Source organism: Oncorhynchus kisutch, linkage group LG26, assembly GCF_002021735.2.
Source record: "Oncorhynchus kisutch isolate 150728-3 linkage group LG26, Okis_V2, whole genome shotgun sequence".
Taxonomy (NCBI): Eukaryota; Metazoa; Chordata; class Actinopteri; order Salmoniformes; family Salmonidae; genus Oncorhynchus; species Oncorhynchus kisutch.
The window spans coordinates 21050821-21077802 of record NC_034199.2 but is presented as its reverse complement, the minus strand read 5'-3'; the positions used below and the strand labels follow the sequence as shown (position 1 = coordinate 21077802).

General features: G+C 42.1%; 3 protein-coding genes across 7 annotated transcripts; 2 read left to right on the top strand and 1 right to left on the bottom strand.

The window, feature by feature from the left end:
• Positions 1 to 3070: 3070 nt before the first annotated feature.
• Positions 3071 to 6764, top strand: LOC109870656 (thioredoxin domain-containing protein 9). Of its 4 annotated transcripts, none has more exons than XM_020461241.2 (5): positions 3071 to 3730; positions 4942 to 5169; positions 5303 to 5421; positions 5645 to 5899; positions 6120 to 6764. In XM_020461241.2, the coding sequence occupies exons 2-5, from the start codon at positions 4984 to 4986 to the stop codon at positions 6229 to 6231; spliced, it is 672 nt and encodes a 223-aa protein (XP_020316830.1). In that variant the 5' UTR covers positions 3071 to 3730; positions 4942 to 4983; the 3' UTR covers positions 6232 to 6764. The 4 variants fall into 4 exon arrangements, with proteins under 4 accessions (XP_020316830.1, XP_020316831.1, XP_020316833.1 ...); XM_020461242.2 differs by having other exon boundaries at positions 3225 to 3730; positions 4924 to 5169; XM_020461244.2 differs by lacking the exon at positions 3071 to 3730 and adding an exon at positions 3964 to 4093.
• On the bottom strand, positions 6400 to 12168 carry mrpl30 (mitochondrial ribosomal protein L30). Its single transcript, XM_020461245.2, has 5 exons — positions 11887 to 12168; positions 11591 to 11668; positions 7813 to 7959; positions 7467 to 7540; positions 6400 to 7264 (listed from the first exon to the last, which is right to left on the bottom strand). Exons 1-5 carry the CDS (start codon positions 11929 to 11931, stop codon positions 7132 to 7134), a joined length of 477 nt encoding a protein of 158 aa, XP_020316834.1. The 5' UTR covers positions 11932 to 12168; the 3' UTR covers positions 6400 to 7131.
• Positions 12169 to 12370: 202 nt separating this feature from the next.
• Positions 12371 to 23346, top strand: mitd1 (MIT, microtubule interacting and transport, domain containing 1). 2 transcript variants are annotated; one of them, XM_020461239.2, is made up of 8 exons: positions 12371 to 12450; positions 12765 to 12913; positions 12989 to 13090; positions 15471 to 15607; positions 15797 to 15883; positions 22367 to 22479; positions 22654 to 22714; positions 22839 to 23346. In XM_020461239.2, exons 2-8 carry the CDS (start codon positions 12775 to 12777, stop codon positions 22932 to 22934), a joined length of 735 nt encoding a protein of 244 aa, XP_020316828.1. In that variant the 5' UTR covers positions 12371 to 12450; positions 12765 to 12774; the 3' UTR covers positions 22935 to 23346. The 2 variants fall into 2 exon arrangements, with proteins under 2 accessions (XP_020316828.1, XP_020316827.1); XM_020461238.2 differs by having other exon boundaries at positions 12387 to 12450; positions 12581 to 12913.
• The last annotated feature ends 3636 nt before the right edge of the window (positions 23347 to 26982 follow it).

Genomic DNA, 26982 nt, shown 5'->3' with positions numbered 1-26982 from the left:
TCACACAGAATTACATATACATAATTTGTAATCAATATATGATCAATTCTATGTCAAAGGAAAACGTCCCTAGCGGACGGAACAGATATGACAGCTCGTGACACAAAGAAATGGGGTGGGGTTTTGAATGAAAGAGCGGGAAGACTGAGGAACAAAGGGAGAAACTATGTATCTATTGGGCTGTAGGCAGCTACTCTATCGTAAATACAGAATCTTATGCATTCTAAATAACCGCCCATTTGGAAAAGGAAAATGCAACCCTGCCCCCCAAAGGGTTGTCCTTTGAAGAATGTCTGGAGGTAGAATGGATACTTGGTAGTACCGTCGCCGTGTGGCAGAATAGATACTCAGTCCGCCCTCTCATAGCCCATGTCTATAGTTGCTGCGCTAACGCGACGGCTAGGAGGTATCACTTCTTTAGTGTATAAGAGTTCAAAGTGTTTTTATTTTTTTAGCCCTTTTTCTCCAATTGTTAGTAGCTACTATCTTGTCTCATCGCTACAACTCCCATACGGGCTCGGGAGAGACGAAGGTTGAAAGTCATGCGTCCTCCGATACACAACCCAACCAAGCCGCACTGCTTCTTAACACAGCGCATCCAACCCAGAAGCCAGCCGCACCAATGTGTCGGAGGAAACACTGTGCACCTGGCAACCTTGGTTAGCGCACACTGCGCCCGGCCTGCCACAGGAGTCGCTGGTGCGCGATGAGACAAGGATACCAGCCAAACCCTCCCTAACCCGGACGACGCTAATTGTGCATTGTGCGTCGCCCCACGGACCTCCCGGTTACGACAGAGCCTGGGCGCGAACCCAGAGTCTCTGGTGACACAGCTGGCGCTGCAGTACAGTGCCCTTAACCACTGCGCCACCCGGGAGGCCCTAAGAGTTCAAAGTTGCTTTCAACGTCGGGATGGTAAGTCCTCACGTCCTTGGAACAGAAAGTTACATTTTCATAAACGGGTTTATATAGTAGTGAAAGAAGGGCGTGTTTCATAGTTTACAACCCATGTCTGTTCACTTGGGCAGGGCCTCTGGGTGAGCAGAGTGGTGTTCTGACAAACCGTTCTCTCTAAAAATGTCATATTTAAACATTTAAGTTGCACAACAATTCCATGTGAATCTGATAACTAGAATGTGTAAATTTTCCAAGATACCGTTTATGTCGTCCTATCATCAGTAATCATGTCTCAGACGCCAACTGAACTGACATCATATTCATTAAGTCCCAACTCATATTTTAAACTGGTTGGATTACCGAAATATGGTTCCGATTCCTATCTTTTGATGTCACCAGACTCTCTTTCAATGTTAACAAAGGAATGTTCAATAGTCACATCGGTAGAGTAGAGAGAGGAAAAAGGGCTACATGTGCACCAACAAGTGCAGATGTTCCGTCTGCTGTCTGCGACCGTTTATTAGGGTGAGGAACATGGGCTACTAACAGCTTACTACACAACATACACTTAGTTTTACTTTCTTAGCTACAGTATACAGTCGTGCAAAAAAGTTTGTCTGTCATAGTTGAAGTGTACCTATGATGAAAATTACAGGCCTCTCAACTTTTTAAGTGGGAGAACTTGCACAATTCGTGGCTGACTAAATACTTTTTGGCCCCACTGTACATATCTCCCTGGTGTATAACATAATTTATGCAGCAGCATACAATACATTATTGAATCGCCTTGTTGTGCTGTGCTCACTGCAGTGGTCGGCTGAGGCGGACAGGGCTTTTGGTCACCTGAAGGCTCTGTTTACGTCGGCTTCCGTGCTGCCTCATCCGGATCCCTCTTTGATGTTCATAGTGGAGGTGGACGCGTAAGAGGCTGGGATAGGAGCCGTGCTCTCTGGTTTTACTCTGTCCCACAGACCAGGTTCCCAGAACGCTAAGGCAGATGCACTATCCCGGATGTATGACACAGAGGAGCGGTCCATGGATCACACTTCCATACTTCCGACCTCTTGCCTGGTGGCAAAGGTGGTGTGGGATCTGGACAAGGACATCGAGCGGGCGTTACGCACAGAGCCCACTCCCCCCCCCATTGTCCAGCTGGGCGCCTGTACTTCCCGTCTGCTGTCCGCGACCGTTTGATCTACAAGTCACCGTTTGATCCACACGTCACCCTCCTCTGGTCAACCTGGCATCGGTCAGACGGTGCGTTGCCTTAGTGGGAAGTACTGGTGGTCCACCTTGGCAAAGGACGTGAGGATTTATGTTTCCTCCTGCTCGTTGTGCGCCCAGTGCAAGGCTCCCAGGCACCTGCCCAGAGAGAAGTTACAACCCCTACCCATTCCCCAATGGCCGTGGTCGTACCTGTCGGTAGACTTCCTGACGGACCTTCCTCCCTCACTGGGCAACACCACGATCCTGGTCGTTGTGGATTGGTTTTCTAAGTCCTGCCGTCTCCTCCCTTTGCCCGGTCTCCCTACGGCCCTACAGACTGCGGAGGCCCTGTTCACTCACGTCTTCCGGCACTACGGGGTGCCTGAGGACATAGTCTCTGATCTGGGTCCCCAGTTCACGTCCAGGGTCTGGAGAGTGTTCATGGAATGTCTGTGGGTCTCGGTCACCTCAGGTTTTCATCCCGAGAGTAATGGGCAGGTGGAGAGAGTAAACCAGGATGTGGGTAGGTTTCTGTTCACTACACTCTGCTCTCCTGCACCTAACTTCGCCTCCCATACACACCTTTGACAGATAAGGAACCGAGATCTGCACCATTTAAGTCAACTTAAAGTGAAAATAGGTTATACCATAAACTCTGAGCTAGTTGTTATCCGGCTTTTGAAATTCAACAGAAAATTATGTTCAAGACCAAAACAAGGGTTCTTGTAGTAACAGAGACTAAAGAAAAGAAAATACAAAATAATAATTTTAATAAAAGGAACAATTTAACTTTGTCTGGTGTTAGCAACTATTTTACAAATTTTCCCCATCCAAACTAAATTTCGTAAATGCGGCTTGTTGGTCACCCAAACCCCGCTGAATAGCAATTACTTTATCCACACGAAGTTATCATTGCAACTCATTCAGTTTAGCATGTTTCGAGCTGTAATGACTCTCCAAATTGGTCTTTCTCATTACTGCATGTGCATCCCCACAAACTAGGAATACACTTCGACGGACCTACGTTTCTTACATTTACTGTAGCAATTTTTCTGACGTACAGGCAGGTGAAGACGAGCTGTCTAGCGCTACCAAAAAAAATTACGTCTAATAGCTTTTTTTTTATATATAAAAAAAATGTATTCATGAATTGGCTCGGGGGCCTGATCAAACGGTCTTGTAGGTCGGACCTCCCCACCCCTGGCCTACACACAGTGGCCTGCTGTTGCTAGCCAGCTAACTAATAATACATCGTTTTTTCACATTTTGAAAATGTATTTAATTACTAGAATAGGTTCACGCCTACGCCAACGAAGCGACCAACCTATAGGGAAGAGTTGTCAAGCTTCTGCTGGTCGAAACGTATGGTTACTTTCCCTTTCTTGGGCCCAGGGATGATAGTGGACATCTTATAGCGAGCACTTGCTTATAATAACCAAAACTGTTTGGTCTTTACACAATAAAATAAGGAACGCGACTAAGGTACTACTTATCAATGATGTTTAAAGTGCAACGAGCCTTTATTTATTTACCTGTGACGTAAAGCCATGGTAATACTGCGTAGTCTTTGCGCGCGCTGCAGTCTCTGCAGAAAGTGGATCCTGCCTTTTTGTACGGACCGCTTTTGGTAAGTAGGCTTGCCAGTTTGTTAGTGTGGTAATATTGATAAAGTCATGTGCAAATAATACATTCAGTAGGGCCTATTAAAATAATATTAATATAAGAGGTTTTGATCTTATCATGGGACGTATGGGTGAAGTCTTGGTCGTTTTTGACAGCTCGCTAGCTAATTTAGCGTTCTCTGACTGGCCGCGCAGTTGTTAGTCTAGTTTCGATACAACCAAGAACGTTTTTAAGAGTCCAGCACAATGTAAAAACTCTCTTGGTTGCATCGAAGTTATTGTTAGCCTAGCAGCTCTACCTGCGGCAGGTCAGGCTTGATGGCGCCAGCTAGGCTAAAACGACGCCAGTGATTGTACCTTTGTTCATTGTAGGACACTTTCTATTTCTCAACTTTGTCTGAAATATGATGCGATTAATAGTATGCTACAGTAATTTAGCTAGTTAACAAACATAACGTTAGCTAGCTAGCTGACATAGCTTGAACTAGGACTTTAACTTAAGTAACGTTAGCTTTCTCGCTATAGTGGTTAGTTAACAGACAATGGTAATTTGTTAGTGGTGGGTCAGTAATCAAATGACAACTTTCTAAATATGTTTAAGACTAGCTAGTTAGCTAACTTTTTAAATGGGAAAACTTTAGCTGGTTAGCTAGCTATTTTCATCTATTGAAAACATCCAGGCACAAATATCTTCGTTACCATGGTCACCAGCAAAGATTTGTTTAACTAAACCAAGATATGATATGACAGATATGTCGTTTCCAATGGGAACAAATGAATCATAGTGGGCAGAGCCAAGCACGAACTAAGGAAGTCCTATTGCCCTGTTCAAGCATACGTCTTCGAATTTCAGTTGGCCTACCCTGTGAAGTGCGCGTGTGCACTCGTCTTTTCACTCCTTGTAAATAAAGCGATTTTGGCAAAACAGTACAAAACTTAGTATAATCTGTTTATAACAGGTTCTAGTTTTGGAAACAAACGTTTAATAAAGAGAAAATCCATCTCCTCCGACTGCCCGGTCATTGGGCTTCCTCTCGCTACCATATTTGGTAGTGTTTGGAAACGCCAAGTGGATGCTTCACATTTATACATCAGGTGAAATATCTGTCTCATTGTTCTATCTGTGGTATTAGTTTGCCTTAATTGTTGGGCCAACCATATAAATTCAATCTCTGAAATGCAATCATTCTCATTCTAGTCTTCCCCATCCCTTCAGGAATATAGAGTGAGTGTCAGAAGTTTCATAAGGCTCTTCATCATGGCGAGTCAGTCGATGGAGATCATGGCCAAGGCGCTGGAGCAGCAGGTGCTGCAGTCAGCCAGGATGGTGGAGGAGCAGCTGGATGCAGAGCTGGGGAAGCTGGAGCGCATGGATGACGATGAGATGGAAAAGCTGAAGGAGAGGAGGATGGAGGCCCTCAAGAAATCCCAGAAACAAAAGCAGGTAGGAGGGAAAGACAGAGTGGTCACATTGGCTGAGCCATATGGTGGATGCCAAACAAGCATTTTATTTAGTCCATCCAGTTATTTCATACCAGTAACACTCATCATGGCATGTTTGTTCTCTGTCCCCTCAGGAGTGGCTGGGTAAAGGGCACGGGGAGTACAAGGAGATTCCCAGTGAGAAAGACTTCTTCCCTGAGGTGAAGGAGAGCAATCGAGTGGTCTGCCATTTCTACAGAGACTCCACCTTCAGGTTTGCAACACAGCAATGTTTTCTTCTCTACCTGTTTTTCGCCTGCCATTACAGGCCTAAACCTACTGCTGTTTTATTGCTGCAAATTAATTGAGATCCAGGGTGAGCTTATCCTCCTAAATCCTAATAAAAGGATTAGAAAGAGGTTTATTGCCCAAGAAATCTTTATTGCAGCTTCTACCAGGAGCTAACCCTGCTGTCTCCTCTCCCCTGCATTCTAAAGATGCAAGATCCTGGATAAGCACCTTAGCGTCCTGGCCAAGAAGCACCTGGAGACCAAGTTCATCAAGCTGAATGTGGACAAGGCTCCATTCCTGACAGATAGGCTGCGGATCAAGGTGATTCCCACGCTGGCGCTGGTAAAGGATGGGAAGACCAAGGACTACATAGTGGGTTTCACAGACCTAGGAAACACAGACGAGTTCCCCACAGAGGTGCTGGAGTGGAGAATGGGCTGCTCTGACATCATCAACTACAGGTACACAGACAGGAGTGATTTCCTGAAGATAATCACACCTCTAGATAGATGATCTGTCTAGGTATTTCCTGTTAGGCATTTGAGGCCATTGTTCATTTGCAAAAGGAATTTTTTTAAACTTACCAGTTCATGCACAAACATAGGCTGATTAGACATTAAGTTCTACTTAGTTCAGATCAAGTCTCGTAACACCACTCCCTACACTTTGTCTTCTCCCCAGTGGTAACCTCATGGAGCCCCCCACCCTGACACAGAAATCTGGTTCGAAGTTCATCAAAGTGGAGAAGACCATCAGGGGGAGAGGACACAACTCAGACTCTGAAGACGACTAGAAGACCCTGTCAGCCATCAACTTCCGTCTCTCTCGCTGGGCTACTAACCGGCAGAACCATCTCTTCCTGTTTTGTTCCTTTCCCATGTTTATCATTTTCCTATTTATCCCAGTCTTCCATGCTTTGTTTTGTGTGTGTGTGGACTTAATCATACGAGTTCATATTTAATTACATTCAAGTGCTTTTTGGTTGTTTATTTCCAACCTGCAAAGAAAAGGATACCTATCTGAGCCAATGAACTTTCTGCCCTAACTGACTCATTGATTCCAAATGAAGTCTACAACTGGATACCTTCAGACCTGATGCTGTTACCATTTAACATTATAAATAATCATCCTTGCTAACACTATGGCTAGCTAAATTAACATCGATCCATGTCATTTGTCGACACGATTTGTGGGGGAAAACTTCAATCCAGCTTTTCATGAGCAAGTGCCAAGGTCAGCTGCATTCCACAGCCACCTCCTTTGTGTCAATGTGATTGGTAGCACAGGTTTGAGTTTTCTATAAAAATAAGCTGATCATCACTGGCACATTATTTTCCTCTGACTTCCTCGATTGCATGGATGTATTTTATACACATTAACATGTACATGTTAATGTTATGTTTTTATTTGAAATATAATACAAAGGGGTGAGCTATAGAAGTGTTTCTCGGTCTAGAATGAACACAGGTACAGGGATTTCACTAATATGGTAATTTGAATCACCGCTGATTTCTGGTAGGCCAGACTGTAAAACCATTAATTTGTGTTCTATACAGATTGGATTGGTGAAAGCATGGGATCCACTACACAGCCAATCCAGTCATGTCAGTGATTACTTTGAGGAAGGGAGGATGCATTTTCAGTATTCACACAGAACCACTGACAAAATGGTTTGGGTATAGAGTAGTGCTGGCTATGACTCGATGGCTTTGGACTCTACAGGTTTGAGGAGGCGTCGTACGATCAGCTCTCCTTTGCTGTTCAGGTAGGTGTCGGCCATGTCTTCCTCAGCAGGGAGACCATGGGGAAGCTTCAGTGGCTGGATCCTGAACAGAGAAAGATGGAGAGATGAGATGGAAAAGTGGTCAAAGTTCATCTGTATTGAATTACAGCAGATGTCAGGATCAACTAACCACGCACTCAATTGATAAACAGTAGCATACACTTGACAGGAATTAACAGATGTATTTAATAATAGCCCTGCGCTAACAAAGTAATAACAGGTCTTGCAAACCCGATCAGCCTTACCTCACAAGATGCTTGATGAATTTCAGCTGGTTGTTGACTGAAGGGATGTTCTTGTGAATTACAGGTACATACGCCTGAGGAGAGGAGCAAAGTACAATTACAGTGTTAGCAATTAGAATCATTATAACTTTATATTACTGCAAGCACAACACACAACTGAACTCAATACAAATCCGCTCTGCTAGAGGAAAGGCTAGGGGTGGGCAACTTTCAATTAGTCGAATCAGGTGTGTTACAGTTTGGCTGGAGCAAAATCTTGCGCCTACATCCGCGCAGGGTAAGATTGCCACACACTAGGCTATCCCTCAGATGTGAGGTTATTAATCCAAGCTGATAGGAGCCCCACCTTCTGCAAGCAGAGTCCCTCCACTAGCTTCTTCTCCCAGTAGGGCCGGCGCATGGTGCTCTTGACCCGTGTCACCACGTGCAGCTTATGGGGCTGCTCCTGGTTTCCACCATACTTCTCATGCTCTTGAGACCGCTCATCCAGAATCTGTAGACACAGAAAGACAGATTTACTACGGATTCAAAGGTTTGTTTATAAATGTAATTTCCATGATCATTGCCATTAGGATATAACAAGTGTTAGAATATAATAAATGGGTGCTTAAAGGTCGACGGATTCTGATTTTTCAACGCAGATACCGATTATTGGAGGACCCCCACAAAAAAATGATGCCGAGTTTTATACACTGCTCAAAAAAAATAAAGGGAACACCTAAACAACACAATGTAACTCCCAAGTCAATCACACTTCTGTGAAATCAAACTGTCCACTTAGGAAGCAACGCTGATTGACAATAAATTTCACATGCTGTTGTGCAAATGGAATAGACAACAGGTGGAAATTATTGGCAATTAGCAAGACACTTGCAATAAAGGAGTGGTTCTGCAGGTGATAACCACAGACCACTTCTCAGTTCCTATTTTTATTTTACCTTTATTTAACTAGGCAAGATCAGTTAAGAACAAATGACGGCCTGGGGGTTAACGGCCTGTTCAGGGGCAGAACGACAGATTTGTACCTTGTCAGCTCGGGGGTTTGAACTTGCAACCTTCCGGTTACTAGTCCAACGCTCTAACCACTAGGCTACCCTGCCGCCCCACAGTCAATCCAGTCATGGATGCTTCCTGGCTGATGTTTTGGTCACTTTTGAATGCTGGCGGTGCTTTCACTCTAGTGGTAGCATGAGACGGAGTCTACAACCCACACAAGTGGCTCAGGTAGTGCAGCTCATCCAGGATGGCACATCAATGCGAGCTGTGGCAAGAAGGTTTGCTGTGTCTGTCAGCGTAGTGTCCAGAGCATGGAGGCGCTACCAGGAGACAGGCCAGTACTTCAGGAGACGTGGAGGAGGCTGTAGGAGGGCAACAACCCAGCAGCAGGACCGCTACCTCCGCCTTTGTGCAAGGAGAAGCAGGAGGAGCACTGCCAGAGCCCTGCAAAATGACCTCCAGCAGGCCACAAATGTGCATGTGTCTGCTCAAACGGTCAGAAACAGACTCCATGAGGGTGGTATGAGGGCCCGACGTCCACAGGTGGGGGTTGTGCTTACAGCCCAACACCGTGCAGGACGTTTGGCATTTGCCAGAGAACACCAAGATTGGTAAATTTGCCACTGGCGCCCTGTGCTCTTCACAGATGAAAGCAGGTTCACACTGAGCACATGTGACAGACGTGACAGTCTGGAGACGCCGTGGAGAACGTTCTGCTGCCTGCAACATCCTCCAGCATGACCGGTTTGGCGGTGGGTCAGTCATGGTGTGGGGTGGCATTTCTTTGGGGGGCCGCACAGCCCTCCATGTGCTCGCCAGAGGTAGCCTGACTGCCATTAGGTACCGAGATGAGATCCTCAGACACCTTGTGAGACCATATGCTGGTGCGGTTGGCCCTGGGTTCCTCCTAATGCAAGACCATGCTAGACCTCATGTGGCTGGAGTGTGTCAGCAGTTCCTGAAAGAGGAAGGCATTGATGCTATGGACTGGCCCGCATGTTCCCCAGACCTGAATCCAATTGAGCACATCTGGGACATCATGTCTCGCTCCATCCACCAACGCCACGTTGCACCACAGACTGTCCAGGAGTTGGCGGATGCTTTAGTCCAGGTCTGGGAGGAGATCCCTCAGGAGACCATCCGCCACCTCATCAGGAGCATGCCCAGGCATTGTAGGGAGATCATACAGGCACATTGAGGCCACACACACTACTGAGCCTCATTTTGACTTGTTTTAAGGACATTACATCAAAGTTGGATCAGCCGGTAGTGTGGTTTTCCACTTTAATTTAGAGTGTGACTCCAAATCCAGACCTCCATGGGTTGATAAATTTGATTTCCATTGATAATTTGTGTGATTTTGTTGTCAGCACATTCAACTATGTAAAGAAAATAAAAAAGTATTTAATAAGAATATTTCATTCATTCAGATCTAGGATGTGTTATTTTAGTGTTCCCTTTATTTTTTTGAGCAGTGTGTGTGTGTGTGTATATATATATATATGTGTAATAATGACAATTACAAAAATTATGAATTAACACTTTCATTTTAACTTAATATAATACATAAATAAAAATCTATTTAGTCTCATAAATAATAAATAATGACATGTTTAAATAATGCAAAAACAAAGTGTTGGAGAAGAAAGTAAAAGTGCAATATTTACCATGTAGAAAAGCTAACGTTTCAGTTCCTTGCTCAGAACATGAGAACATATGAAAGCTGGTGGTTCCTTTTAACATGAGTCTTCCATATTCCCAGGTAAGAAGATTTACGTTGTAGTTATTATAGGACTATTTCTCTCTATACCATTTGTATTTCATATACCTTTGACTATTGGATGTTCTTATAGGCATTATAGTGTTGCCAGCCTAATATCGGGAGTTGATAGGCTTGAAGTCAAACAGCGCAATGCTTGAAGCACAGCGAAAAGCTGCTGGCAAATGCAGGAGGTGCCGTTTGAATGAATGCTTACGAGCCTGCTGCTGCCTACCAACTCTCAATTAGACTGCTCTATCAAATATCAAATCATAGACTTAATTATAATATAATAACAAACAGAAATATGAGCCTTAGGTCATTAATATGGTCAAATACGGAAACTATCATTTCAAAAACAAAACATTTATTCTTTCAGTGAAATGTGGAACCGTTCTGTATTTTATCTAATGGATGGCATCCCTAAGTCTAAATATTGCTGTTAGATTGCACAACCTTCAATGTTATGTCATAATTATGTACAATTCTGTCAAATTAATTACGGTCTTTGTTAGGAAGAAATGTTCTTCACACAGTTCGCAATGAGCCAGGCAGCCCAAACTGCTGCATATACCTGGACTCTCCTTGCACAGAATGCAAGAGAAGTGACAATCTCCCTAGTTAAAATAAATTCATGTTAGCAGGCAATATTAACTAAATATGCAGGTTTAAAAATATATACATGTGTATTGATTTTATTAAGAAAGGCATTGATGTTTATGGTTAGGTACACATTGGTGCAACAGTGCTTTTTTCACAAATGCACTTGTTAAATCACCCATTTAGTGAAGTAGGCTGTGATTCAATGATAAATTAACAGGCACCGCATCGATTATATACAACGCAGGACAAGCTAGTTAAACTAGTAATATCATCAACCATGTGTAGTTAACTAGTGATTATGTTAAGATTGTTTGTTTTTTATAAGATAAGATTTAATGCTAGCTAGCAACTTATGCGAGTGAAGCAAGGAGCCAAGGTAACAGGCAGTCAGCCTGCCACGCAATCTCCTCGTTGAGTGCAATGTAATCGGCCATAATCGTTGTCCAAAAATGCAGATTACTGATTGTTATGAAAACTTGAAATCAGCCCTAATTAATCAGCCATTCCGATTAATTGGTGGACCTCTAGTGCTTATATTTGTCCTGTTTCACCTTAGTATAAAGTGTGTGGTGTGAAATGGACATGCATATCACTCCCCCTGAAACACCCTCGGAGAGTGGGATAATGGCCAGGGATCAGCCATTGACGATGACACTGGAGCATTTAGGGTTATGGACATATGTAAGAAACTTTTGCTTTGAGTTGAGGTATTCATTGCATTTAGATTGTACGGGCCTGCCCTTGATGAAAGTCTGCAGCACCCTACCTCTTGTGGGATCCGTGCTTTGGTGAACTTGCTTCGGAATGAAATTAACCAAGGCAGGGGCGTAGTTTCTGTTAAAGCCTGTAAGAATGCACAGACACATAATCAAATATGCAAGGCGTGAAGAGAATAAGAAAAACCAAAAACAATGTAATGTTATTCTAACTATGGAGGAACACAGTCGGATGATCCTTCAAAATGTGTTGTTCTAGCAACCAGTTATCTGACTGATAGCTTAAATTTGAGTTACAACTGTCTGCCAGGAAGATAGTCTGCCTTTAATAATTTAGACTCCTTACCTGAATTGGGGAAGGTATGTGAAGACCACGACATAGCATAGCCATATTTACTTGATGGTAGACAAGTCTTTAGCAAGGAAGTCAAGGTTATAATGCAAAAGCGAATTCGACAAGGAAATTGTGATTCTACCGAGATATAAAGTGTCGTTACTATAAGGTCAATATATATTTTTTTATTATATTTTCAACAAACATCAAAATACAGCTGAATAAACGCAAACTGAATTGCTAGAGTGTTTCAGCACTTACGACACTCACCGGAAGCCGTCAGTATAGCAGTCACTTACTAACGTTGCCGTGCTACTTCAAAACTTGGTCATTTCGTTCCTGCATGGCTTTAATTTGTTTCAATTAACTTTGTGAAAAACGTCGATTTTTTTACAGTGTGATATTGTATGATTAACTATATGGTTTGACAAAATTTTTTACATGTGTATATCAGAATTAATTCATTTATATTTAATTTAGGCATTTCACTTCCGTGGATATGTTGCTCAGGGGAATTATTATTCATGCGTACCTTTATACGGGCCAGTAAACAAACCAACATCAGGAAGTTAGTAGGTATGAGAGGATGATTTTGATCAGATTTACGTTTGAATTAATGGAATGATATCTCGTCATCCGATGTTTATATAATCTAAGTATGAGGAGTTTAAGAAGGGTCTACTGATGCATTGTATTGCCTCTGAAGATGTGCCAAAGAAGACTTGATACCTCAAGCTGACTCAGACGAATTTAATATTCCTGTCGCTGAGCTGTGGACGGACGAAGCATGTGCATACTCCTTTGCCGTCTATGGCATACTCTAACCAGGTGAATTACAAATATCCACAACTTGACACATTGAACTCAAAATCTCAGTCCATTTTTACCAGATAGTGAACCATGACGCAAGTCCCTGGTATGGAGACCTCTGCCATCTCCGTCCTGAAACGAGCCGTGGAGCTGGACCAGAGCTCGCGCTTCCAGGAGTCGCTAGTGTGCTACCAGGAGGGGATCCAGCTACTGATGGACGTGCTGAAAGGTAACACACACACTGTCACAGTCACAGGGGTATGAGGGTGACATCTGATTTACTGATCTACTCATCTGTTCACAGCTGTAAAAGATGACTCGAAGAAAGTCCACTACAGACAGAAGATAAAGAGCTACATGGACCGAGCAGAACAGATCAAAGTCCATGTCAACCAACTAAAAGAAGGTAATGGATCTCAGAGAACGGATGTCACTTTCCCAAAGGAATCATTCCTGCACCTTACTTGCTATGACTGTGATATGTTGTTGTTTATTTACCTTAGTTGGATGCACTGTCACTGGGTAAGGGTGTGCTAAATTACCAAAATGTATGTGAAAGTGAACAACTGCAAAGCACACTGGGTATTGTCATTGACCATTTTACGGAGCCTAGCTCATTAGAGTAATACTGAGCATGCTTTGCAGTTGTTCATTTTTACATGTACATTTTGTTTATTTAGCAGACAATCTTATCACACCATAGTGCCATCAGACTTTTTGTTTCCAATGTAGGGTGAAAGGGGGCCACAAAATTGAACCGCTGTAAAGAAATGGTATAGAAAAGTATTTAGTTATTTTGAAAATATAAATTGCAGCTTTTGAAAGGATCTTGTTACAAAATGCATTGGAGTGTAGTTTAGCATTGTTAGGGTTGCGTAAATTCGAATCTGGTATCAGGATAAATATAACAATGAATCACCAATTTTATACTATGTATTTTTTATTAGCTAAGTAATAAATGGCAAATGCAACTTTCGTATATACGGGCTCACTGTAATACCACGCAGGGCAGAACAGGGAACTGACAAGACGTATGTAAAACAGTATTCTTTATACTGTGATAGACAGTTCCAACCCGTCTGTTGGCCTATCACAGTAGAGACTGGGCGTGGTTTAAACTTGCTCAGCCTATTGCAGGCGCTCAGGCGGGTCCCCGCCTCTAGGCGCTTCTGTTGATAGATGTAACTTGCTTGTGAAGAACATCCAGGCTCTCATGCTCCATACCGTTATCTCGCACCTGGCTCCTGTTATCTAACAAAAGACCACTTGTTCTCACAACACCCCGATCTGAATGTGCCGCCCTCCCAACTAATTTGAACAGTTCCTGTCTTCATGCTTCTCTGTATTTTTCCATCATGAGAAAGTCCCATGGCCCTGATACTTTTAACAATGTTTCAAGTCAGCTATGTTGCATAACACATACATACATCCACACAAGCCAACAGCAGATAATATTCAATCATATATATGGTAATGGCTATAATGTAAAATACAGGATCCAACAGCATACAAAATACTCAGAAGCAATTAAAAAACGTATACTTGGCAAAAATATAAACGCAACCTGCAACAATTTCAAAGATTTTACTGAGTTACAGTTCATATAAGGAAATCAGTCAATTGAAATAAATTCATTAGGTCATAAATCTAAGTTTTTCACGTGACTGATAATACAGATATGCATCTGTTGTTCACATATACCTTAAAAGAAAAGGTGGGGCATGTATCAGAAAACCAGTCAGTATCTGGTGTGACCACCTTTTGCCTCATGCAACCCGACATCTCCTTCTCATAGTTGATCAGGCTGTTGATTGTGTCCTGTGGAATGTTGTCCCACTCCTCTTCAATGGCTGTGCGAAGTTGCCGGATATTGGCGGGAACTGGAACATGCTTATCGATCCAGAGCATCCCAAACATTCTCAATGGGTGACATGTCTGATGAATATGCAGGCCATGGAAGGAAGAACATGGACATTTTCAACTTCCAGGAATGGTGTACAGATCCTTGCGACATGGGGCCCGGCATTATCATGCGAGGTGATAGGGGGAAAGATGAATGGCACGACAATGGGCCTCAAGATGTCGTCACGGTATCTCTCTGCATTCAAGCTGCCATCGATAAAATGCATTTGTGTTTGTTATCCATAGCTTATGCATGTCCATACCATGAACCCACTGCCACCATGGGACACTTTGTTCACAACGCTGACATCAGCAAACCACTCACACACACACAACGCCATACACGTGGGCTGCGGTTGTGAGGCCGATTGGATGTACTACCAAAATCTCTAAAATGACATTGGAGGCAGCTTATGGTAGAGAAATGAACATTCAATTATTTGGCAATAGCTCTGGTGGATATTCCTGCAGTCAGCATGCTAATTGCACACTGCCTCAAACTTGAGACATTTTTGGGATTGTGTTGTGTGGCAAAACTGCACATTTTAGAGTGGCTTTTTATTGTCCCAGCACAGGGTGCACCCATGTAATGATCATACTGTTTCATCAGCTTCTTGAAATGCCACACCTGTTAGGGTGATGTATTATCTTGGCAAAAGAGAAATGCTCACTATTTGTGCACACAATTTGAGAGAAATAAGGTTTTTGGTGAATGGAACATTTCAGAGGTCTTTTATTTCAGGTCATGAAACATGGGACCAACACTTAAAATGTTGCATTTATATTTTTGTTCAGTGTATTTCAAATGCATGTAACATAAATACTGCCTATCTCTGCCTCTTTCCCTTCTTATCCCTCCCTCTCTCAACTCCTCTCCCACTCAGAGGGGAAGTACCATGAGCAGATCCGGATAGCAGATGATGCTACAGGCTATAGTTACGAGGTTCTGTTCAGGCCTTACGTCACCGAGGGGGTGACTGAGGTCTGGGTGGAGGACCCTTACATCCGACATATTCACCAGGTAATTTACCCGTACACTATCAAACACATTCACCAAATGATATACTGCAGAAAGGTACTATTACCTCTGGGTGTTCTGCTCCCTCAAAAGCTGGTTTGTCTATTAGTATGATAGTGGAATCTGCCTTGGATGCCATTGCCATGCTGGTTTAGTCATGAGATCTTGACTTTGACCCTTCTGCCCTCTTAGCTGTATAACTTCCTGAGGTTCTGTGAGATGCTGCTGAAGGCCAGCTGTAAGGTGAAGAGGATTCACCTCCTGACCTCTCAGGAAGAGGTAACTAACTGTAGGCTAGTGGCAAGGCCCACAAAATGTTGAGATACCCCTACCTGAGGTGTAACAAAACACAGCCATGTTTTTCTATATCTCTCAGGTGTTCCATATATGAAATGGATGTTTGTATAAAAATATGTTCCTTGCAAAAGTGGTTAAATTGATAGATATTGTGACAAACCCCCTTAACTCAAACAGTGCAGAATAATGCCTGGCTGGAGGGGGAGTGGGCCACAAGCTCCTGTACCCCAATATTGCAAGTTCTGATATTGCTCAAATTTGGAATACAAATTGTCAATTGTATCCCCTACATACAGAAACACACATTAGGATATCTTAAAGCATTTTGAAAATGTAGATCTGTAAACACACATGCGATAGGCAGAAATATGAACTATGAATATTTATGATGAACACTTTTTGGTCTCTGTTCAATAGACAACTTTCCAAGCCAAATAAATGTGCACTCATTCAGTGCTGTATGGTCCTGCCTGATGAAAATGCACACAGTTACACGTTTAATTGATGTTGTGGCTATTGTAATTGGCTCTAAGGAAAACATGTGGACACAGACATTGAAATATATATATTTTTTTCTCCAAGGTTCCTTAAAGGATAAAAAAAATATATTTTGCCCCTATTGTTGCAACTAAGTCAGGGGGCCATCACAGATTATCTTTATATTTTATAAATTAGGCATTTTTTCCGAATTGTGTACAACACTCATGTCTATAAAGATGGTTGTGAATCAATTTGATGCTGAATCCAATATGGCCAACATGATTACACTCAATCACCTTTGCCTGCATACAAGTAGCCCTTGTTCATTTTGTACTGTGTTATTCTGTCTTTTAAAATGGTTTCATAAGGCTCTTGGTATATCTAAGACTATGAGTGTCACTGCCATGCCTCTGTTGGTTTGAATAGCCAAAGCCAACTCATTTTTAAATGTGTTCATGTTTTAATCTCATTCAAACACTTACAACATATCAACATTGGGCAATTCCACAAAAATAATAACAAGTCTTTTACGACACAAGCACACCGTAGCTTTACAGGAACGCAACCATAATACAACAGTCAGCTACTCTAGTATTGTATATGTACAACCCTCTTTCCCCAACTAAAACTAAGTGTGCAATGTTGATTCAGTCTTTGAGGTAACCAGGATGTGAGTGTCCTTACAGGGTGAGGAGACAAAGTAGCCAGTGGTGGTTGTTGTTTTGGGGTCTGACCAGCTTGCACAGCAAACTGGTCATTCTAGACATGCTGCAGCGACAAGGCCAGTATCCTTCCTGTATGGCTGGCGTGGTATTGGAGCTGTGGGGTGATCAGTTTCCATTTCTACAGTTCGGTATAGGCAGTCTGCAGATGCAGCTTGCATACCAAAGAGACCCATTGACTAATTGGAATGTTATCCCAGCCTGAATGCTGCTGGGGTAACTCCAGTAGTGGAATGATTGGTTGTCTGGTTGTGAAGGGGAGTCTGTGAAAGGGCTGTCACAAACAGACTTGCCTTTAGACCTTTCCAACACATAATTGACCTGTGGGCAGAGTTGTTTATGTTGAATGTGCTAAAAAGTCATTCAGGTCACGTCCTACATATTTTTTATATATTCATTTGGAAGTCAGTTAGGATGATAATTTGGCGAACATCAACTGTTGGTGGTTGGCATTGATTATGGAATGGGGCAAGCACCAGCAGTAGAGGTGGAGAGTGACCTCAGGTTATGGTAGAGGTTATTTAGTATAGCGAGGTCATAGACTATAACTAAGAAGTGTTGGTTGTGAGGGACGTAGCACAGATCCACACACGCATGCATTTGAAGATGATCCCTGGGCTTTGATGGACAGTAAAAGGGTTGCAGAGGAGGTGGAGCAGAACAAGCATGGAGCACAAAGACCACTATTTCACAGTCAATCCCCAGCCACCATAAACGATCACATACAGCAAGTTTTACCATTCTAAGGTGCCTTTTGTTTGGCATATGTTCATTGCCCACTGGCTCCAGATCATCTATAAGTCTTTCCTAGGTAAAGCCCTTCCTTATCTCAGCTCACTGGTAACCATAGCAGCACCCACCCGTAGCACGCGCTCCAGTAGGTATATTTCACTGGTCACCCCCAAAGCCAATTCTTCCATTGGCTGCCTTCACTTCCAGTTCTCTGCTGCCAAAGACTGGAACGAAATGCAAAAATCACTGAAGCTGGAGACCCTATCTCCCTCACTAACTTTAAGCACCAGCTGTCAGAGCAGGTCACAGATCACTGCATCTGTACATAGCTCATCTAAATAGCCGATCCAACTACCTCATCCCCATACTGTTATTTATTTATTTTGCTCCTTTGCACCCCAGTATCTCTACTTGCACATTCATCTTCTGCACATTTGTCACTTCAGTGTTTAATTGCCAATATTTTATTTTTTCGCAACCATGGTGTATTTATTGCCTTACTTCCCTTATTTTACCTAATTTGCACACTCTGTATATATACTTTTTTTTCTCTATTGTGTTATTGACTGTTTATTCCATGTGTAACTCTGTGTTGTTGTTTGTCGCACTGCTTTGCTTTATCTTGGCCAGGTCGCAGTTGTAAATGAGAACTTGTTCTCAACTGGCCTACCTGGTTAAATAAAGGTGAAATTAAATAAATAAATACAATTGCCAAACATTACTTCACCGTTTCCCAGACCAGTGCATGAGTCACCCCAGCATGAAAGATCATTCTTTACATGCAAGTCCAGTTCAGGTGTCACATGGTTGGCAGCAAAATAGTTAAATATGAAGGCATTGCACACCAGCCATTTCCAGGTGGCATTTTGGCTGTTGAATGGCCTCCTGACAGTCCAGTTCCATGGTGTCTCTGTCTCTAGTAACTACCTGAGGGGAGGACTGATGGTGGAGTAGGCTTATCCAGGAGAGTTCTGGGAGATTCAGGTTGGCATTGATATTGGAGAGGTGCAATTCATATGACGTGAAGGCCCACTAAGTTGATGGCATTTCTAGTCATTGAGTGTCAGGCTGTTGGTTCATGGTGGTGAACAGCTTATCTTATGCTCTTGTCATGTGTGGTTTCATCCTCCCCATACACCATAAATGTCACCAAGTCCAAGTAACTCCAGGGCAGACAGCCATGACGGTGGACATGATTTTCTGGATGAAGCAATGTGGCAGCTCAACCCGAACAGGATAAGAGTGCACCGGAGCATCCCAATTTGCATCACAAATGCAGTGAGCCAGTGGATGGTCATGTTGGTTGGATGCAGGTGGAAATATTGGACTAGCAATGAATCAAAGCTCACTTCTAAATGATAAGGAGGTGACTTAAGAGCCCAACCCTGGAAGGGCAAGTTCTACCACAGCGGTGGCAAATTGTAGAGCATGGCAGAAGGTGTCAGAGTCCAGGGTTGGATTCTATTTCCTTTATTTGGAGCCTCCCAGTTGCCTCATTGATCCTCAAAGAGGTGTGTGATTTGGAATACTTGGTGTTGCCATGCCAAGCAGTCTGTTTGACTTTTTTTTATATACCCAGACAAAGGTGTTTGAGTGTATATGGTGGGCATATTGGATTCCTAACATAGTTGAAGTACACAAAAATAGTCAGGTCAAATCTGAAAAATGTCTAATTTAAAAGTTTGTTCAGGTCCTTCGATGTGTCTGCTTGGGGGGGGGGGGGATATATACGGCTGTGATTATAATCAAAGATAATTCCCTTGGTAGATAATGAGGTCCACATTTGATTGTGAGGAATTCTAAGTCAGGTGAACAGAAGGACTTGAGTTCCTGTATGTTGTTGTGATCACACCACGTCTCGTTAATCATAAGGCATAGGCCCCCGCGTATGGTGGTTTAATCACCTGCCCTGTGCAACTGGGTACTGGACTTCCTGACGGGCCACCCCCAGGTGGTGAGGGTAGGTGACAACATCTCCACCCCGCTGATCCTCAACACTGTGTTCTGAGCCCTCTCCTGTACTCCCTGTTCACCCACGACTGCGTGGCCATGCACGCCTCCAACTCAATCATCAAGTTTGCGGACGACACTACAGTGGTAGGCTTGACTACCAACAACTACGAGACGGCCTACAGGGAGGAGGTGAGGGCCCTCGGAGTGTGGTGTCAGGAAAATAACCTCACACTCAATGTCAACAAAACAAATGAGATGATTGTGGACTTCAGGAAACAGCAGAGGGAGCACATCGATGGGACAGTAGTGGAGAGGGTAGTAAGTTTTAAGTTCCTTGGCGTACACATCGCGGACAAACTGAATTGGTCCACCCACACAGACAGCGTCGTGAAGAAGGCGCAGCAGTGCCTCTTCAACCTTAGGAGGCTGAAGAAATTCGGCGTGGCACCAAAAGCACTCACAAACTACAGATGCACAATCGAGAGCATCCTGTCGGGCTGTATCACCGCCTGGTACGGCAACTGCTCCGCCCACAACCGTAAGGCTCTCCAGAGGGTAGTGAGGTCTGCACAACACATCACCGGGGGCAAACTACCTGCCCTCCAGGACACCTACACCACCCGATGTCACAGGAAGGCCATAAAGATCATCAAGGACAACACCCACCCGAGCCACTGCCTGTTCACCCCGCTATCATCCAGAAGGCGAGGTCAGTACAGGTGCATCAAAGCGGGGACCGAGAGACTGAAAAACAGATATCTCAAGGCCATCAGACTGTTATTAAACAACCACAACTAACATTGAGTGGCTGCTGCCAACACACTGACTCAACTCCAGCCACTTTAATAATGGGAATTGATGGAAATTGATGTAAAATATATCACTAGCCACTTTAAACAATGATACTTAATATAATGTTTACATACCCTACATTACTCATCTCATATGTATATAATGTACTCTATATCATCTACTGCATCTTTATGTAATACATGTATCACTAGCCACTTTAAACTATGCCACTTTGTTTACATACCCTACATTACTCATCTCATATGTATATACTGTACTCGATACCATCTACTGTATCTTGCCTATGCCGTTCTGTACCATCACTCATTCATATGTCTTTATGTACATATTATTTATCTGTTTTATTCTGCACTGTTTGAGTTAAGAGGGTGTGTCACAATATCTATGAATTTAACCACTTTTTCAGTCAAATATTTTTATAAAACCATCCAAAAACATGGTTGTACTTTGTTATACAGTACCTCGTGTTGGGGTATCTCAAAAACAGAAGCCCTTTTAGAGGATTGGCCACTAGCCTACTAACTAAGCCTTCTCTGTTCCACCCCTCTAAAACCTGACGGATGTACATTTAGAATACATTTCAAAGAAAGAGCTGAGAATTAATCAAGGATTCTAATATTTTCTCTAGGCAAGAAAGTTTAGAAATAGGCCGATCATTTATTTAGGTCACAAGGGTCACCACCTTTGTGAAGGGGGAGTACATGGGGCGCCTTCCAAACCTTGGGGATAGTAACAGCTATAATCGTCAGGTTAAAAATATGGGTTCATGATTCAGCAATCAGGGGGTCAGAGAGCTGCAGCAAAAATGGATCAAGCAAATCAGCTCCAGATGTATTTATTTTTTACATGAATTTTAAGCAAGGCATCTAGCACATCACAGATAGTAAAATGTTGAAATGAAAACAAAGATTCACTAGAAGTTGATGGGTTAACTGTCAAGTCAGCTAATGGCTGGCAGAGGGAAGAGCAGGCAATTGACAGACCAGGGTCAACTACACCACCGTTTCTCTCAAATAAAAAGCACCTGAATGAGCTCAGATAACGCAGAAGATCGAATCCTTGGTTTTCTATCTTTGACTCTGAATTGTTTAAAAGGGACATGTTTATCTGCCAGAGGAATAAATATGGAATATACATTTTCTAGAGCCAACTCTGGGTCAGGAATACAGGAGACAGCTGCTAAATCAGAGTGGAACACATCATGTAGAAACCCTTGAGCAGAACTTTTAAAAATGTATCTTCTTAATTAAACAAGGATTACTAGTGTTTTGCTGTTTTGTATCTCTAATACATACTATGGGACAATGATCACTGAGATCGTATGCAAGTACTCCATTAGACATATATTATAATATTTATGGGGGTTATTAGTAAGAATTAAATCAATCAATGAAGAGTTAAAAGGGTTTTTCACATTTTATCTGTGTGGGTTTTGAGATCAATTGTGTCAGGTTCAAATCAATGCATATACTCTTAAATTGATCTGAGGCTGGGGATAGACAATCCAGATTAAAATCCCTTAAAATGACCAACTCTGGGGACAGACAATATGTTAAACACTCAGATATAGTACCAATAGCATCGATATCATTATCAATCAATGCCACAACTGAGTATTTGTATTGCAGAAGTTTGAACTCGTAGTAAGAGGTCTATAGCTTAGTTGCTCCATTTATTGTACAGTTATAAACCTACTCAAAATGCCAAGCTACTTACTGTATCTCATGTGTTGTTTCCCTAATCCACCTGTCTGTGTGTGTTGCAGGGGGACAATTCTTCTCAGCAGGCCAGTGCTCTGTCAGAGCTCAAACAGAGTCTACAGAGCCAGGATGTGTGTCTGGACCTCCAGTACTCCACTTTTCACGACAGGGAGATCAGGTATACCATCAATTTCAATCAATCCATTTCCACACCCAGAATGCATCAGTGGCATCAGATAGCATCAGTGGCTTAGGTTAAATGAGGTCTTTAATGCACCATATGGCGCATGCACATTAGAGTCTTTGATTTATGTAGGTTTTATAAGCATGATGATGATGATGATCCCCTAAGGTTTGACAACGGCTGGATCATCAAGATAGGAAGAGGACTGGATTACTTCAAGAAACCAAAGGCAAGACTTCAACCAGGGATATTTCTCCCCTCTATGTTCAGTCTTAACTTTATATTGTCAAAAATATAGAACCAACCGAATAATAATCCAGTAGTATTTATTCAATGTTTTTTCTCTCCCCCAGGGTCGTTTCTCCATCGGCTACTGTGACTATGACCTGAGGCAGTGCCAGGAGACCACAGTGGATATCTTTCACAGCAAACACACTAAGACATTATAACACCTTTGGAACTGGAGTCTATGGCTACACCAATATGCACAGTAGCATTCCACTTAGAACGCATGTCCAATACATTGCTCTATTGTAAGTTAAATGCAAGTGTTGATAGGCCTATTGGAACAGAGGGGCTCTCAATCTAAATGTCTCCCCCTCTGTCCAGTGTGTGTGTGTGTACCTGTATAATACATACCAAGTGCCTTTTTTAAGTCTACATGATCTATCATGTAGTTTGGTCTGACTGGGTTGTTTTTTGGGGGGCTCCTAATGCTTATTATGTGTATCTGAGGACATTGGACCTGAATTGTGGATCCAAATGATAGTTTGGTCGTTTCTGAATCTTTTCTTAACCTGTTTTTTTTAATTAAACATGCATATTCATTAAAAGTGTACATAACATTTAGAATTCTCTGAATTTCTGGAAACGGATTATTTTCATTTCATTTTGTGAAAGTAAAGTACCATTCAAAAGTTTGGACACATCGTGAAGGAAAAGCAGCCAACAGGTGCTCAGCATGTGTGCAAACTCCTTCAAGACTGTTTGAAAAGCATTCCAGGTGAAGCTGGTTGAAGGAATGCCAAGAGTGTGCAAGGCTGTCATCAAGGCAAAGGGTGGCTACATTGTAGAATCTCAAATATAAAATATATTTTGATTTGTTTAACACTTGTTTTGGTTACTGCATGATTCCATATGTGTTATTTCATATTTGTGATGTCTTCACTATTATTTTACAATGGAGAAAATAGTTACAAGGAAAACCTCTGAATGAATACCTGTGTTCAAACTTTTGACTGGTACTGTACATGGCGCCATCTAGTGGACATTGAAGTTCGTCCACCTTACAATAACCCTAGAATTGTAAAAATATTATAACGATATGACATTTTAGACTAGAGGGAAGCCAAATATAATCCCTGGGTGTTAACCTATGATAACGTAATATAATTAATTATTTATAATTTTTCCTGGTGCTTAGACTGGTGGATTTGATCAGTTTATAATTTTTTGGTCGATTTGATTTGACGTTGTTTGCAGTAGACTAAGGGTTAGTCCTGTTAGGATTGGAGAATAGTAAACGTTGGACGGAGGACAGCAGTGGTCGTTCGCAAGCAGTACTTGTATGCTATTATGCTATAGCCTCGAAGTGTAGGTCGTGAACTGACAGTGACACAGCTGTGAGCCCCCATCCAGGCACCACTAATAGTATGACATTTGGGTTCATTCATCTCCAACACCAGCCACGTCCGCACAGTAAGTATGATAACAACTTTTTGGTTGCCATAATATATAAATGCAAATAGGTTTTTAAAAAAACATACTGTATATCACAAATTGAATTACTTTATCCCATTCAAATAGGGTACCGAGTAGTCCTCTACAGATAAATTACCTTCTCGTGTTTCATGAGCTTGACATTACCTACCATATGGCCAACATTCATCAAGGTGAACTGAACTGACGGAACAGTCTAGACATTGGTCTCCATTTCCAAATGCTCTATTTAAAATGTGAAGGTATAATGAGCAATGACAATAATTAGAGTTCTAGTACAAATAGACTACATGGATCATTACTAAATGTAATACATTTCATTTGTACAGTGAATAAGGAAAGTATTCAGGCCCCTTGACTTTTTCCACATTTTGTTACATTACAGCCTTATTCTTAAATGGATTAAAATGTTCCCCCCTCCCCCCTCATAAATCTACACACAATATCCCATAATGAAGCAAAAACAACTTTTTAGAAATGTTTGTGTATTAGAATGTATTCAAATAAAAAAAAATGAAATATCTTATTTACATGCCGTACCAGTCAAAAGTTGGGACACACCTACTCATTCAAGAGTTTTTCTTTATGACAAGGCGGTTGGAACCAACAATCTCAAATTTGGACTCATCAGACCAAAGGACAGATTTACACCAGTCTAATGTCCATTGCTCGTGTTTCTTAGCCCAAGCAAGTCTCTTCTTCTTATTGGTGTTCTTTAGTTGTGGTTTCTTTGCAGCAAATCGACCATGAAGGCCTGATTCACACAGTCTCCTCTGAACAGTTGATGTTGAGATGTGTCTGTTACTTGAACTCTGAAGCATTTATTTGGGCTGCAATTTCTGAGGTTGTTAACTAATGAACGTATCCTCTGCAGCAGAGGTAACTATGGGTCTTCCTTTTCTGTGGCGGTCCTCACGAGAGCCAGTTTCATCGTAGTGCTTGAGGGTTTTTTCGACTGCAGTTGACGAAACTTTCAAAGTTCTTGAAATTTTCCTAATTGATTGACCTTCACGTCTTAAAGATCTGCCTCTTTAAAAAATGTTTTGCATAAAATGACATACCCATGGAACCGGACAGGACAGCATCTGGACATGAAAACATAACAATGCTGACACGTTAATGCTCCGTTCATCTTTCCCTCGAACCTGACTAGTCTCCCAGTCCCTGGTGGAGTGCTGCAGAGATGGTTGTCCTTCTGGAAGGTTATCCCATCTCCATAGAGGAACTAGGGAGCTCTGTCAGAGTGACCATCACCTCCCTGAGTAAGGCCCTTCTCCCCCGACACAATCCTGTCTCGGGGCTCTACAGACAATTCCTTCGAACTCATGGTTTGGTTTTTGCTCTGACATGCACTGTCAACTGTGGGACCTTATATAGATAGATGTGTGCCTTTCCAAATCATGTCCAGTCAATTGAATTTACCACAGGTGCACTCCAGTCAAGTTGTAGAAACATCTCAAGGATGATCAATGGAAACAGGATCCATCTGATCTCAGTTTCGAGTCTCATAGCAGGGTCTGAATACCTAAATTAACACGTTATATTAAAACATTTTATACACTGCCTTTCAAAAGTTTGGGGTCACCTAGAATTTTCCTTGTTTTTGAAAGAAAAGAAAAAAAATTGTCCATTAAAGTAACATCAAATTGATCCGAAATACAGTGTAGACATTGTTAATGTTGTAAATGACTATTGTAGTTGGAAACTTTTTTTATGTAATATCTACACAGGCATACAGAGGCCCATTATCAGAAACTGTCACTCCTGTGTTTCAATGGCACGCTGTTGTAGCTCATCCAAGTTTATCATTTTAAAAGGCTAATTGAATATTTAAAAAACCCTTTGCAATTATGTTAGCACAGCTGAAAACTGTTGTGCTAATTAAAGAAAAAGAAGCAATCAAATTGGCCTCCTTCATACTAGTTGAGTATATGGAGCATCAGCATTTGTGGGTTCGAAATGGCTAGAAACAAAGTCCTTTCTTCTGAAACTCGTCAGTCTATTCTTGTCCTGAGAAATTAAGACTAGTCTCAACGTCAACAGTGAAGAGGTGACTCCGGGATGCTGGCTTTCTAGGCGGAGTTGCAAAGAAAAAGCCATATCTCAGACTGGCCAATAAAAAGAAAAGATTAAGTACACAGCGTTGTACGAGATCTTCAGTTTCTTGGCAATTTCTCGCATGAAATAGCCTTCATTTCTCAGAACAAGAATAGACTGACGAGTTTCAGAAGAAAGTCATTTGTTTCTGGCCATTTTGAGCCTGTAATCAAACCTACAAATGCTGATGCTCCAGATACTCAACTAGTCTCAAGAAGGCCAGTTTTATTGCTTCTTTAATCAAACAACAGTTTTCCGCTGTGCTAACATAATTGCAAAAGGGTTTTTTAATATTCAATTAGCCTTTTAAAATGATAAACTTGGATAAGCTAACCGAACGTGCCATTGGAACACAGGAGTAATGGTTGCTGATAATGGGCCTCTGTACACCTATTTAGATATTCCATAAAAAATCAGCCGTTTCCAGCTACAGTAGTAATTTACAACATTAATAATGTCTACACTGTATTTCTGATCAATTTGATGTTATTTTAATGGACAATTGTTTTTGCTTTTCTTTCAAAAACAAGGACATTTCAAGGTGACCCCAAACTTTTGAACAGCAGTATGGGGTATTGTGTGTAGATTGATGAAGATTTTTTTTTACTTAATCCAATTTAGAATAAGGCTGTAACGTAACAAAATGTTGAAAAATGGGAAGGGTCTGAATACTTTCTGAAT

Bases quoted from the DNA above. Each gene is read 5' to 3' on its own strand.
- mrpl30 (XM_020461245.2), bottom strand. From the start codon at position 11,931: ATGGCTATGCTATGTCGTGGTCTTCACATACCTTCCCCAATTCAG. The intron at 7,960-11,590 runs GTAGGGTGCTGC...CTGTGTCTACAG, and splicing joins AAGCACGGATCCCACAAGAG to ATTCTGGATGAGCGGTCTCA. The intron at 7,265-7,466 runs GTAAGGCTGATC...TTCTCTGTTCAG, and splicing joins TTCATCAAGCATCTTGTGAG to GATCCAGCCACTGAAGCTTC.
- mitd1 (XM_020461239.2), top strand. From the start codon at position 12,775: ATGACGCAAGTCCCTGGTATGGAGACCTCTGCCATCTCCGTCCTGAAA. The intron at 13,091-15,470 runs GTAATGGATCTC...TCTCCCACTCAG, and splicing joins TGTCAACCAACTAAAAGAAG to AGGGGAAGTACCATGAGCAG. The intron at 22,715-22,838 runs GCAAGACTTCAA...TCTCTCCCCCAG, and splicing joins ATTACTTCAAGAAACCAAAG to GGTCGTTTCTCCATCGGCTA.
- LOC109870656 (XM_020461241.2), top strand. From the start codon at position 4,984: ATGGCGAGTCAGTCGATGGAGATCATGGCCAAGGCGCTGGAGCAGCAG. The intron at 5,170-5,302 runs GTAGGAGGGAAA...CTGTCCCCTCAG, and splicing joins AATCCCAGAAACAAAAGCAG to GAGTGGCTGGGTAAAGGGCA. The intron at 5,422-5,644 runs GTTTGCAACACA...TGCATTCTAAAG, and splicing joins TACAGAGACTCCACCTTCAG to ATGCAAGATCCTGGATAAGC.